This window comes from Lissotriton helveticus, chromosome 9 (assembly GCF_964261635.1).
Source record: "Lissotriton helveticus chromosome 9, aLisHel1.1, whole genome shotgun sequence".
Classification (NCBI taxonomy): domain Eukaryota; kingdom Metazoa; phylum Chordata; class Amphibia; order Caudata; family Salamandridae; genus Lissotriton; species Lissotriton helveticus.
This window is the reverse complement of record NC_136070.1, coordinates 1,142,830,966-1,142,844,049: the sequence shown is the minus strand read 5'-3', so window position 1 is coordinate 1,142,844,049 and position 13,084 is coordinate 1,142,830,966. Positions and strand designations below refer to the sequence as shown.

General features: G+C 45.4%; 1 protein-coding gene across 4 annotated transcripts in view; it reads right to left on the bottom strand.

Annotated features, from left to right (window-relative positions):
* The window catches only part of LOC144782290 (protein TASOR-like), an 865,833-nt gene that overhangs the window by 30,735 nt on the left and 822,014 nt on the right, over positions 1 to 13,084 (bottom strand). For all 4 annotated transcript variants that reach the window (XM_078661579.1, XM_078661582.1, XM_078661580.1 and 1 more), the window contains 3 exons: positions 7,543 to 7,651; positions 1,802 to 1,980; positions 1,558 to 1,719 (listed from right to left, as the gene is read on the bottom strand). In XM_078661579.1, the coding sequence (XP_078517705.1) occupies positions 1,558 to 1,719; positions 1,802 to 1,980; positions 7,543 to 7,651 (450 nt within the window). The remainder of the gene's footprint in view (positions 1 to 1,557; positions 1,720 to 1,801; positions 1,981 to 7,542; positions 7,652 to 13,084) is intronic.

Sequence of the window (13,084 nt, the reverse complement as noted above, 5' to 3'; positions counted from 1 at the left end):
AGTCTGAAGCAGGACGTCTGGGAGGACTATACTAAGCGGGAGAAGCGGTTCAGAGAGGGTCACTCCCAGCTGAAGCTCCTCTGTCAAGACATTAACTGAGGGTAGGCTAAGGTCCAGGAACTTGGCCGCCCTTCTCACCACCATTGCAAAAGAGGCTCCCTCTTCCGTAGCTAAGGAGGGGGAACCTATATCTAGAGAGGTGTCTAGTCCACTGGCATCTGCCAATTCCTCACACCAGTCCATGTTAGAGTTTCAAGGCTGGTATTGTTCAGGGTCCAGCGATTCCTACCAGAGTCACGCCCATAGGAATAGGGCTCTGGCCTGGAAGACGTGGCTCTAGGCCCCTCTGGCTCTGTGTTGGAGTTGGGGATGAGAACGTGGTGGTGCCACCAGCACCGTTCGTGCCTTTATCAGTACTTACACCGGGGATGGTCAAGATGGTAGGACCGCCATCGATCTGGATCCATCTGTGGATCCAAGGGGCCTGACTGGAGCAGGGGAAAGAACCACTGGCAGAAAACCAATCTGGCCCCTCTTGACTCTGCGACACCTGAAGGCACGCCAGAAGGAACAGGCCACCCAATTATATGAGGCGCATGGCCTCATAGAACTCTCGAAGATAAAAGGGGGTTGCTCCGACTACTGGAAACTTGGGGAGGCACAGAGCCCACCCACACTCAACCGCAGAGCCAAGGCATGAATGATGGAGTTCCCGCGTCCCAGCGGATGACTTTGACCGATGGGGCAAGGTCGAAGACCTCTTCAACTTCTTGCTTTTCTTTTTCCCATAGGACTTACAAGAGGACGACCAAGTGTGTCAAGGATCGTGGACTCTGTGACCAGTCCCGGGACCTTCCTCTCAACTGGGATCGAGACTGCTGCGGCATTGCATATTGAGCGGCAAGGATTTTGAGGGAGCACTCCTCAAGGCCCGGGGGTGCATGGCGCAGCAGTCGACACAGGTCTTTGCCTTGTGGTTGTGCTCAAAGCACCAGAGGCACACAAGGTGCGGGTCCGTCACCGACATTGGTCAGTGACAGGCGCATCAGGGCTTGAAGCCGGCTTTGCTAGTTGACATCCTGCCACACCAGGAGTAGATAACAAAAAAGACTGACACAAAGTCAAAAAAGTCAATCAAAAAATGACGGGGTAGCTCTTCTTGGTATCTGCGCCAACTGACGCAGAAAGAAAAGAACTGATATCAGCATGCTGGGGTGGCACCTGTATGGACACCGCACATGCACTTCCGGCGTGGACCACGCTAATGACGCAATGAAAAGCCAAATTATGCTATGTACTGCTCATGAAAAAATTTACACATCTAATCTGATGCCTGGGTATAATTCTAAGGTAAATAATCTGCGGCTTGAAGTCTCTATCAGGCATTTTTCAATATTAGAAGGGGTCAAATGTTTCATGTTCTCAGAAAAATAAATAAGTTTGGTGCAACAAGAAGCTATAAATATTTGGATTTTACATGACTTATCACATTAACGTAAATGCTTTAAATAACCACATAATCACTATAAATATGGAGAACAGCTAATCGCATATTACCTGAGCGATTCTCTTGTCCAGCTGCTAATTGAGTGAGGCAATTTTCTTCTGTAGCTGAGTTGTAGTGACCAACAAGGGTTTCAAAGTTCTTCATGAATTCATCAACTGTTGTGACTATTATTCCATTATCATTATAGCTGTAGAACATTTTGACATTCTTTTCTGTAGGAAAGATAAATATTAGGAGCTGTAAAAGTAAGTGCATATGGCCTGCTTTACCACAGATGTTGGAGTGTCAGTTTACCTGTCAAGAAAACAACATGCCTCTGGTGAATGTTTTGAACCTGAAGTCTAATAAGACAATCCAATTCCGGAGCAGTTCGTGTTTGTGAGTCACAGCTATGATATGACAGAATCTCAACCAAATGTTTCTTCTGATAGGTATTAAGAAGTGTCAGTACACTCAGGGCTTTGGCATTCATCCTAAAGAAAAAATAAAAATGAAAGATAGACTGTGCTCAAAGGGTCACAATATATTGGGAAAAAACTAAGAAATGTCAAACAAATCAATTGTTAATCAACGTCGACTCGCATTTACACCACAAGACAAAGAAACAGGATAAGAACAAAGCGTGGGGGTGGGGGGAGAACACAATTTTGCACAAATAAAGCAACTAATAAAAAAAGAACACAACTCGCTATTGACTGTTTTGCCTTTCCTGATGTCATAAAATAAAACATTTCACTGACCTGAAACTGTAATTCCAAAGCTTCGAATTTAAACTATAAAATGGGTTGGAGCTCAAGGTGAATGGAATATCAATTCAACTCTGGTAGAAGTAAGTAGGACTAAAGAGCTTGGCCGCATATGTATATACCACTTACTAAACAGATTTGTAGAATATGCACAGTAGTATGTTGAAAAGTGATTATTGAAGTTCCACACTGCAGAAACGCAGATCTCTGTGAGCAGAGATCTGCCAGTGAGATTGTTCGTCTCCACGCTGGCATTGTCCGAAATTGACATGTGCAGTGTCTATATAGGTCTCACCCCAGGGCGCTGTCAGTTTCTTTTCAAGACTATCCACACCAGAAGCACAAAGCCACAAGGAACACTTAAAGACGGGTAACGAATGTCTAAGGCCCTTAAAAAGGTTACCCTTACACTATAATCAGTTCACAGAGCGGACAGGATGGGACAGTGAATCTGTGGCCAGATAAAGTCTCTACCAGATAAAGCGTTACCGAAGGTAAGCAACTTATTTATCTGATAGAGACTTCTAGCCACAGATTGTACAAAGTACCTCTTTTATACAAGGTCACCCCAACATTTTTCCCACTGCCACTGATGCTTTTGATTGGAAGCACACTGGATCCCTGATAACCAGGACCCAGTGCCACAGCTCTGTCCCAAAACAATACAAAATGTGATTGTACCCCAATTAGAAAGGACCTTTTGCCGCTTCTAAGACCCTGGTAGATGGTACCCCTGGAACCCAGGGCATGGGTACTAATGTTTCCTAAGGCATGCAATATGTATTATGCCATCCAAAGGGACACACCCACAAACTACATGCAAGACTGGCAATGCAGAATGCTTGAAATGGAGCAAGCCATTCTAAAACATGACATTGCACACACCCTGAGTGCAATACCCCCACAAACTGCATGTAGTAAATGTATGTCACCCATACAGCAGGCCTTTAGAGTCCTAAGGCAAGCTGCAGTATATTACAGGAGCAGGTGTACCCCTGTGATGACTAATTCCATTACTACAAGAAAATTGTAAACTTGTTCAGTCTTGATTCTTCTATTTAATCGAGTGCAGTCTGGCTGCTTCCCTTCTCGTTTAATTCCATTACTAGTCATTCCAAGTGTTCAGGAAGCCACTTTAAGACCATGTACTGGGCGCTGGTCATTACAAGCTACCCAGCTACATGATCGCTTCACAGAAAGTAATGGTGTTTGGTATCACACACATTGTCTTTATCAACCTGTACTGATGCCAGTGTAAGATTTATCAAGATATGCACCCAGAGTAGAGCTAAGCCTTTGTTGTACTCCCAGAGGAAATAAATGGGAGACACACTCAAATAATTAATCAAAGACCAATTTAGTAAAATAACATTTCTTTTTATAAATATATTTTCAAACCAAGAACTTTGTTCAAAGGTAAGTACTGTCCTTCTTAAGAATTATCACAGATAAGTAAATAGTTCAAAATTGTACCCTTTCATGCACAAAGCAATCCTATGGAAGGAAAAAGCATGTATGCATAACTAACAGTACAGACTGTTTAGAGGGTTTGCCTTCTGGATTTCAAGTAGTAGTAAGCCAACGTCCCAAGTTCTACCAGCAGTTTGTCGGGTACATGCCAGATTCGGACGGGAGCAAGGGGATGGCACACTACGATGGAAGGCCACACAAAAACAGGCTGCACATGGGGTCCTGGGGACGAGTCCGAGAGCTCCCAAATAGGGGCTGGGGTCGCAAGGGCCTTATGGACAAGGGAACACAGCTGGTTTGTTAGTAACCAGGCTGGGTGCAGAGCAAGCAGGTCGGCTGGACTCTATGCAAAGGTGATCCTCACAGTCAGAAGCTAACTGCTGGCAGGGGCAAATGCAGTTCTACTGGGCCACTCGAAATGGGTCTCAGGGGTTCTGATGTTGTCCCAACTGGGCTCTTCGCCATCCGTGTTTGATGCAGAGCTTTTGGTACCCCAGTATTGGTGCTGTACAGCTCCGGTTGATCCCGGTGTCTTCACTCAAGGGGGGAGACAGATCTGACCTCTATATTACCACCTCTGGCGGGAAGTGGGTACAACCCTGACCCTAGAATGCTAATTCTCTCCAAAAGAAAATGGAGAAATCTGAAAAGTGGGGTCTACATCCGCTGCCCCACCTTAGGGGTGGGGATGTCTGAATATGAGCCCACCTCCTAATCTTCATAGTTTTCCCACCTGCTCTCCCGCCAAAAGTGGTGGTAGGACAGGGGGGGGTCGGCATCTTCCACTAACTGGAGAGGCCTGGGTCGCATTTCAAAGGCAGCATGGCCTTTGAAGCTTCCCGCTGTAGAAGGCAATTCCTACCTGGAGGAGGAATGAATACCTCCGCCCCGAGCAGGCTTTTTGTTCCTGGCCTCTGAGCGCGTTGGCCCTCCCCCTAGGAGCTTAGCAACATGTATGTGGCGGGAAACAGCCTTTACAACAAGGTTTTTACTTCATTGTGCCTTTACCACGCATTCCTAAGCACACATATTGTGCCACGTGCATGCCTTTACAATGCATGCCTTTACCACAGATTTAAGGTAAGTTTGGGGGCGTCTCCCCCCACAAATGCATTGTTTTTACAAAGAAAAACAATGCATGGTAATAGCATGCGTTGAAAAAGCATGTTCACGGTAAAAACATGGATTAGCGACATACAAAATAACATCAGTTACAGAAGCCTAGTTTCACATAGGAAAAGATAAGGAAAATGCTACTTACCAGTATGCATCTGTTCTTGGAATGTAGGGCTGCAAAACCACACACTGTTGCAGGATCCCCAGGAGCAGGCCTATATTTCTTTTCTATTCTGGGGTTTATGATCTTAGCACGTACAGGATCTTTAAACACTTCTGGTACATGCTTAATGACCCCTTTGATCATAGGTAATATTTGCACTGACTTTTGGGATTGTTCAAAAGTGTCAAGTAGAAAGTCTTCTGCCTCATCTGAGTGCTTTGTGACCCCATGATGGATGGCAGCTCTATTGAGTAAGTTTCCAAACCCAATATTATCTTCTGGAGGAGATGGATTGGTATGTATATTGGTGAGGGATATCTGGTACATCCGGTGGGATTGGGTACTCCTAGTCAGGTGGATCTGTTGGGTAGTTAAAAGGGCCATTTGGGTCATTCCCTCCCCCCCATAATATCATCATTATTATGAGGAGGTGTATGTTGTGGTGAAAAATGAGGAGGAGAATTTTGAGGAGGTGATGGAAGAGGATGAGGAATAGAAGGAGGTATAGGAGAAGAAGGGCGCATAGGTGATGTGGCACAGTCCTTCTTTACAGGCACTGGAGGTGGAGGTGCTGTATCTAACTTCCTCTTTCTGTCTGGCACAGTAGGAACATGTCCTGTCTTTGGGTCAATATAGATCTTTTTCTGTCTAGCATCAGGGTGAAAAAGTTCCTCTTCTTCAGGAACCGCTTCCCGTGCTGATTTTTTCGCTTCCGTGCTTGGTTGTCTCTTTTCTTTGTCCTTAGCCTTAAGAGTCGTGGCAGAGTCCTTTGGCATAGATCTTGGCTCCGACGATCTTGGCTTTGGAGCCGAAGCTGGTTTTGTCGGCTTGGAAGCGTCGGAAGCAGGCTTTATTATGTTCGGAGCCGGTTTGTCTTTCTGAGTCGACGGTTTCTGAGTAGTTTCTGGAACCGGGACTTCTTTCGGTTTTGGTGCCGATGGAGCTGGTGTTATCGGCACATGCGGCTTGCTCGGACCCGAGCTACCGAAAGGCATTTGTATTTTCTTCGGAGCCAAGCTCGAAGGCGGGGCTTCTGAAGTAGTTTTTCAGTCGCGACTGGGCTCCGGAGGCGGAGTGTTGACCTTTGTCTTCGATTTGGGTGTTGGGATTGGGGCAGGGGCAGTAGTACTCGCCCGTTGACCCAATGGTATGGAGTCATCGGAGTCGTCTGCCCCAGATACGATTTCGAGAGCTTCGGAATCTTCCTCTGGGACATCTGGACCCTCGTCAAAGATGTCCTCTTGTTCTGGAGCTGATCTCTGCATGATTTGTCGACGGGCCCTCCGATCACAAATAGTCTTCTTGGATCGAAAGGCTGCGCAGGCTGGACAGCTGGACTCGTTGTGCTCTGGTGATAAGCACAGGGTACAGACCTTGTGATGGTCACTGTGAGGGAATTTTGCTCCACACTGGGGGCATTTCTTGAACGGCGTCCTTTCCATGAGCTGTAGGCCTCACAGCGTGGATAGGCCCAACGGCTCGCGTTGTTAAGTCGATGGTTCTTGATGCCAAAAGTTGTTTAGAAGAGTTTAAGTAAGTTTTTGACGCGTCAAACTACTTAGAAAGTAGATTTCGAACCGGAGCGTAAAAGTTACATCCGAACCCAGTGGCGGAAAAAATACAATCTAAGGATGGAGACGATGCCCATGCACACTATCGCCCAAGGGAGGAGTCACCTATCTCGTCACTACAAAGACTTCTTCCAAGACGACAACAACATGCAATCATCCGAGCCCAACACCAGGTGGCGATCTGATGCTCAGTGTGAGATCTGCAGCTCATATGCCTTGAACACATATTTACAACATGTAGTGATGATCATGTTCTGTAAGGCGCCACAGGTTTCTTTCTCCTTAAGACTGAAAACTATATATGAAACCGATTACGATTTTGTATAACAATTTAGGTCATGGGGTGTTGTTCTGAAGGTAGGTTTACTGTATTTCGAATTGTGTTGCCATAAAGGGGCTTAAAGCTCAAAATAGCAACATATCACAGTACATGTCATTTGGCTCCTCCAATGGCTGAGAATGGATACGGCTGCAAAGAGGGGGAAAGAAAACTACACACGATGGCACTTACTCGTCTGCAAAGAGACGGCAAAGAATTTTCTTTCTCCAAAATCCATGTGCAATACATGCTGAAAATGGTGACTGTCAGGTGTGTTTCAGGGTATTTATCAGTTAATTTAGATTTTGCCACGTTTCAGGTATTTGAGGGCAACTCTGGTGTTAGACATAGAACGCAAAAATTCTTTATCACAGGCCTTCTCTCACTTTTGTTTCCAATCCACTACTATTGTGCACATCAGTGGCAAACAGGGAAAAACAAACAGAAACTTCTGAGGCATGGAGGACATTTGTTTTCTGATTATCACAAACAAATCCCACTTGTGGGGTGGAGGTTGTTGCGGAGAGTGTCGCCTTGCACATTGGAGATTGGGGTCTCTGCCCCCGACCCCCCCACACTACTATAAGCTAAATGAGGTTGCCAATATAAAACCCTAAAACATTGAAGTTTGAGTTTGTGTGCAATCTTACCTGGCCAATTCTTTGAGCTTCTTATGCATTTTACAGTGGATTTTCCACTGCCACTTGCCTTCTGGAGAGCTCAATTCTTCAAGAAACTTGAGGAAATTGTTCAACTTGTCTGGAGTAAAGGGAATAAAACATTATTTTCTCCCTCAAGGGATAGGAAATTTAGCTTATATATAAAACAATCAGTACACTGCCTTACCATAACAAAACAGTGTTTAACCACAAAGATTGTTCTCTTAAACAATTATAGTCCCTATGACACTCCAATGTAGCAATTTATCCTAAAAGAAGAGCTAATGAAAGCTCTAACCAGTCATCCAAAACCAGAATTAACTATATGCAAATTTGAAAGAAAAGTTAACAGGCCTTATGCTCTCCTAATAGTAAAGATTTTTTAAAAAATGAAATAACTACCACTGCAAGACCTACAATCAGCTGTTTCAACAAAAACAACAAAGGGAACCCGGACTCTGTGAATCACAGCTGAAGTCAGAAGGTTCATAATGCCTTCTATGTTTTCAGGATGCAAATATTCTGACATGTGGAGCTCAGAGTGAATAGCAGTTATTGGAGAAAAGGGGAGCAATACCCATTGGAACTTAAATGAGCTAACAAACGGTACAAGGAAATGCAGAAGATAGTGCATTAGGATAATGAGTTACTATCAACTTATACAACTTTTCACACACGTTTCTGTACCTAATTAGGAGGACTCCAGCTTACACTGATTCAATGCACTTTTCGCAAGGTTGAGCATACACTTCTGTGCAGAGATTAGACACATTTCTCCCAGAAAGCATTGTTTAAATTAAAGAAAATGTACAAGGGAGTAAGTGATAACATGCTCTACTCTCTATTGTAGGATTTAGGTCCATTGTACAAATGGTTTGTGAATACCTAACCAGTCGCAAACATGTTTGCCAACGCAGAAACTCCACATCGCAACGTATCAAGGACAAGAAATAAGTAGTTTGGAAAAACTGCAAAAACCCACCAAACAAACAGAAAAGGAACCACAAAAAAATGAAAGGAGACAACAATTGCCAAACTGTGATCACTTAATTGCAATTTATTAATGCAATGTATGAAACATTTGCAATTTGTCAATATTCCCCAAAAAGGGATTTTGCACCTGTTAAATATTACCGAGTGTAAGCAGGGGATAAATACGGGCAAATCATAAAAGATGGGCCAGAAAACAAATCGGTTTCTCAAAAATAGGTGCACTTAATGACACCGTAAGGCGAATGAGGAGACAATTTTCAGTGTTAGGGTCACAATATTTGACGAAAGAGAAGGCGACACGTGCATCAAATATAGGCTGAACTGGCATTTGATTTTGAACTCATAGCAGATTTGGATGTTGTAGGGCAACACCCAGAAGTGGGCAATTCCTACATGTGCGGAGGTCCTGTGATCACTGAATCTATTGGCTTAAGGTTGTTACCAAGAAAGGTTGACATAGCTTTTATAACATTCAACCATTTTCTCTGGTGATAGGTGGCACAGATTGGACGCACTTCCTCATCTGTCCAGTTACTGTGACAAAATTCCAGTACTGCAATATGAAACATCAACACCCAGTAAATATTCAAGGTTGTATATAATGCAGAGTGAATTAATGCAGACATGGTGGCATGTTACCCTATAAGTACACACCTGACGAACTACATGTTCAGAAACTGTGGGCTTTACTGCTTAGGAAAATGTCAGAGGCCGCATTATATTAGATAATATGATTTCATGTGACATTATTCAACAACAGCCATTAGAAAGTAAACAGTGCATGTTCCAAATAACGTTGCCCCATGAGACCGTATGTGAATGTTGTTAAACCCAGTTAGAAAACATAGTAGTACACACATACACATAGATGGGCTGTAGTTTAACATTCATTTGGCTTTCAGACTAAGCAGATTCAGATAATTTCACAAGACTGTGGGCGCTCTGCAGTTTGCAAAATCATAGATTGTTTTGCAATGCTACATAACATAGATGCCAATAAAGACTTCACATCGATACAGAAAACAATTCTTCACATGAGGACAAAGACTGCTCAACACCCCCATCCATTTAGCTAAGGAAGACTACACAGGGCAGACATAATAACCAGTCACTTCTAAGTTCAGATCACGCAATGCATTAAAAATTAAAACAAAAACACACATGACGTGTTAGCTGGATTAACAACAGTTCTTTTGTTGCCTAAAGACAACAAAATTCAAAATTATTAGCGTGCAAATAAATACACATGTAGTAGTACAAAAACCAATACAAAGAATGTAACACTAAAAACTTTGAATTATCTTTTCTGTCTCTTGTACTGGGGTCTTTTAGAGTAGAATCCTGCCATTGAAATTTCATCCCCAACACTTTTACTCCACCTGATCTGCAATGGATGGATGTCCAGCACAGATACATTACTAAGGTTTGATGCATCCCCACTTTCATGTGATGATTGAATACACTACAGTACATACCTGTAACATCTGAAGGGCCTCAAGGGTTGCTGTGACTTGCACTGCCCCTTTGCAACATTCTGGCCACATTGAGCCATTTCTGTCTGTATGTTTATCAGATTTCATGAAAGGACACGTTGCATTGACCAATAGCTCTATGTCAAACCTATCAAGCATGTGACAAGAACGCCATTTCTTAGTCAGACTGTCTTTGCGTATTGGAGGATATAATGTTGTGACAGTTTCTCTCAGGGTTTCTAAACAAAGTGCCAAAGATTGGAAGTCCTAAACATATGCTCAACACAACAAACTAACACCCCAAGTGCTTGCATTGCTGCCGCTTGCTGACACCATTCGGAGAGCATTGCTCCCTTTGAGCTGGCACATCCACCCCGAAACACCGAAAGATTGGCCTAGATCTGACATCAAGTCTGCAGTGCAGTAACAATGTTTGTTGCAATAACTGTGGCCTTGCAGTGTGATATAGGGAAACCTATATCTGTCTTACGTTGTGTTAGCACCAGCTTACACAGGCTGCAACGTCAGCCCTGTAGTCACACTTTGAGTGGTCTCTTGCGGTGGCATAATAAATGCTGCAGCCCATGGGAGACTCCTGGTGTACCAATGCCACTTAGTACCATATACTGGGGACTTACAAGAGTACACCAGTAGCTAAATCTATTTATTTATTTTATTTATTTTTGAGATTTATAAAGCGCAAACGTATGCCCGGGGGCGTCTTGGCGCTGAAAACTCAACTCATGTCTCTTGCAATGTGAATCCAGACTGATTTACTGTGTGAATAGCCATGCGTTAAGACTTTTACGAAACGTATAAAGGGAGTGATTTAATCTGATTGAGAGCGGGAGTGAATTCCACAATCTGGCAGCTGTAACTGAAAAACGTCTGTCACCCCATGAAAGAGTCTTAGTACGGGGCACAGTTAATTGGTGCAAAGTCATTGATCTTAGTTGCTGTAGGAGAGTGGGGTCTGCAATCCTATGATCACCCCAGATTTTGCTTTTTGCTTCACTGGTTTACGACTTTCCCTGGCTGTGGGCCTGCTAATCAGACCCACAGCCTAGCTGTTCTCTCTCTAAATTGACAACCATGTACTTTAGGTGCATTTACCAATTGGTACTGGGCCACCTTATCAGTCCCTGTACAGTGTACCTTAGGTATCCAGGGCATAGGTGTACCCAGGGCCTACCAGGGGCTGAAGCATGTATTATGCCACCCCTGGCTGGCCATCTAAAACTGACACAACTGGCTGCAAGACAGCTGGGGCAAGGTGGTGTAATCACCCTTTGCTATAGATATAGTATACCTATATCTAACCCTAAAATGGACACATATACTCCTATCAGTCACTCCTATGGCAGGCCTTATCAATCCTGAAGGCAGAGTGCTTGGAATTATGTGAGATGGTGCTCTGGCATGAGCTGAGCCCGTCTGCAGCTTGCGGAACCACGTCCTAATAGCAGTTCCATGATAACGCTATACCATATACTCTTAAGTGCATTATAATCCTCGCGTCGAGTAAGGTGTCATACGAATTGGAATACTACCCCCTCGCCAATTCTGGCGACGGGGGTAGCATTCCACCCTTCTAGAGGGACACGACATGTATGTAACTGAGAACCCCCGTTAAAGTTAACTCGAGCCTTGGCATCACAAAATGGATGCTGCCGCCACAGACACAAGTCTGACCTCCTGCTGCTGGGAGTCCTTCCAGCGAGGGAGGCTTGGACAAAGGGTTTCCTGCCTTGGGAGGTGCTATCACCACCCCAGACAGGATTTTGTGTATTGGGTAGGACAGGCCTGAAAGGAATGAGACATGCCTGGGGCACACAAGGTGTCCTGTGCATACACCGGTTCAAACCAGTTGCTGGGACATCCCTGCCCCAGCTCTGGCGCGAAACCGAACAAAGGATAGGGGGTGTAGCCACCCCCTTCCTGGTCCCACCCAGGGGAGGGACCTAGTCAGTAGTGCAGCCCCCTTTAGGAGAATAAAGGTAGGAGCTGGTCCCATTCCAAATTAGATTATCCTGAACAACTTTACCTGAAGAAACTCTGGACTTCGACGTTCTGCTCCACAGAAGACTGAAGAATCTCCCTTGTAGGCAAGGAGTGTCCACCCAGCAACTGCAGGCACCATCAAGCGTCCAGCGGCTTCACTTTGTCGTCTTCCCTCGAGGATCCAGACTTCAGAGCCCGACGAGACCCGGATTCCCAGACCTCTCCGACCTCAACTCACATCTGCAGCAAAGCTGAGACCCGTGGGTACGACGAGACACGTGGGACCGGCCATCTTGAAAGAAACTGCACTTCGCTTCCACCCCAACTCCCGAGGTAAACTCGACCAAGTGCTTTGGGGATTGAGAAGCCCCAGCCCCGAGCAGCCCCTGCACCGAAGATCAGCCCTCCAGCTTCCACGAGATCTGCGTGGGGCCCTTCTGCTTGTTTGCTGCTCGACTCGTTGTCTGGTCACTTGCCGGCTGGCTAGTGGCCTCCTAGACGACGAACTTTGAAATCTTCACTGCTGGTCTGGTTGCTCCAGACTGGCCCTTGCTCCCTTCCAAAAGAGGAGTACCCTGGACGATCCTGGTCCACTCCAGACGCAGTTTCCACTCCCCGCGTGGGTTGCCTTTGCCAAGGCTTCTTGACGCCGAATCCGGATCCAACACCGCCGACAGCGAGAGCCTGCGTGGGACAGCTCGTGCCTCCATCCTGGTCGTCGAAGACACCTCCTGATCCACGTGGCTGCAGAGGCAAGCGTCCACTCTTCACCTGATCGCGACGACAGCATCTGGTTCCTTCCTGGTTCCACACCGGTCACTGGCTAGTGACTTTGAACACTGTCCCCGCTGCTTTCAGGTCCTCTTCTTCACTGATCCACCCTTGGATCGCACCGGACATCTTCCTCCTGGTCGCCTGCAGCATCTTTTCTTCCAGGCTCCATAGACTTCAACGCGAGAACCCGACACACTTTGACACCTATGCACCCGCAGCCCGTGGGTGAGGTAACGAGAGCATTTCGGTGCTCAAGGGTAGTTAACTGTCCTAGTGTCCAGTTCCACAGTCGT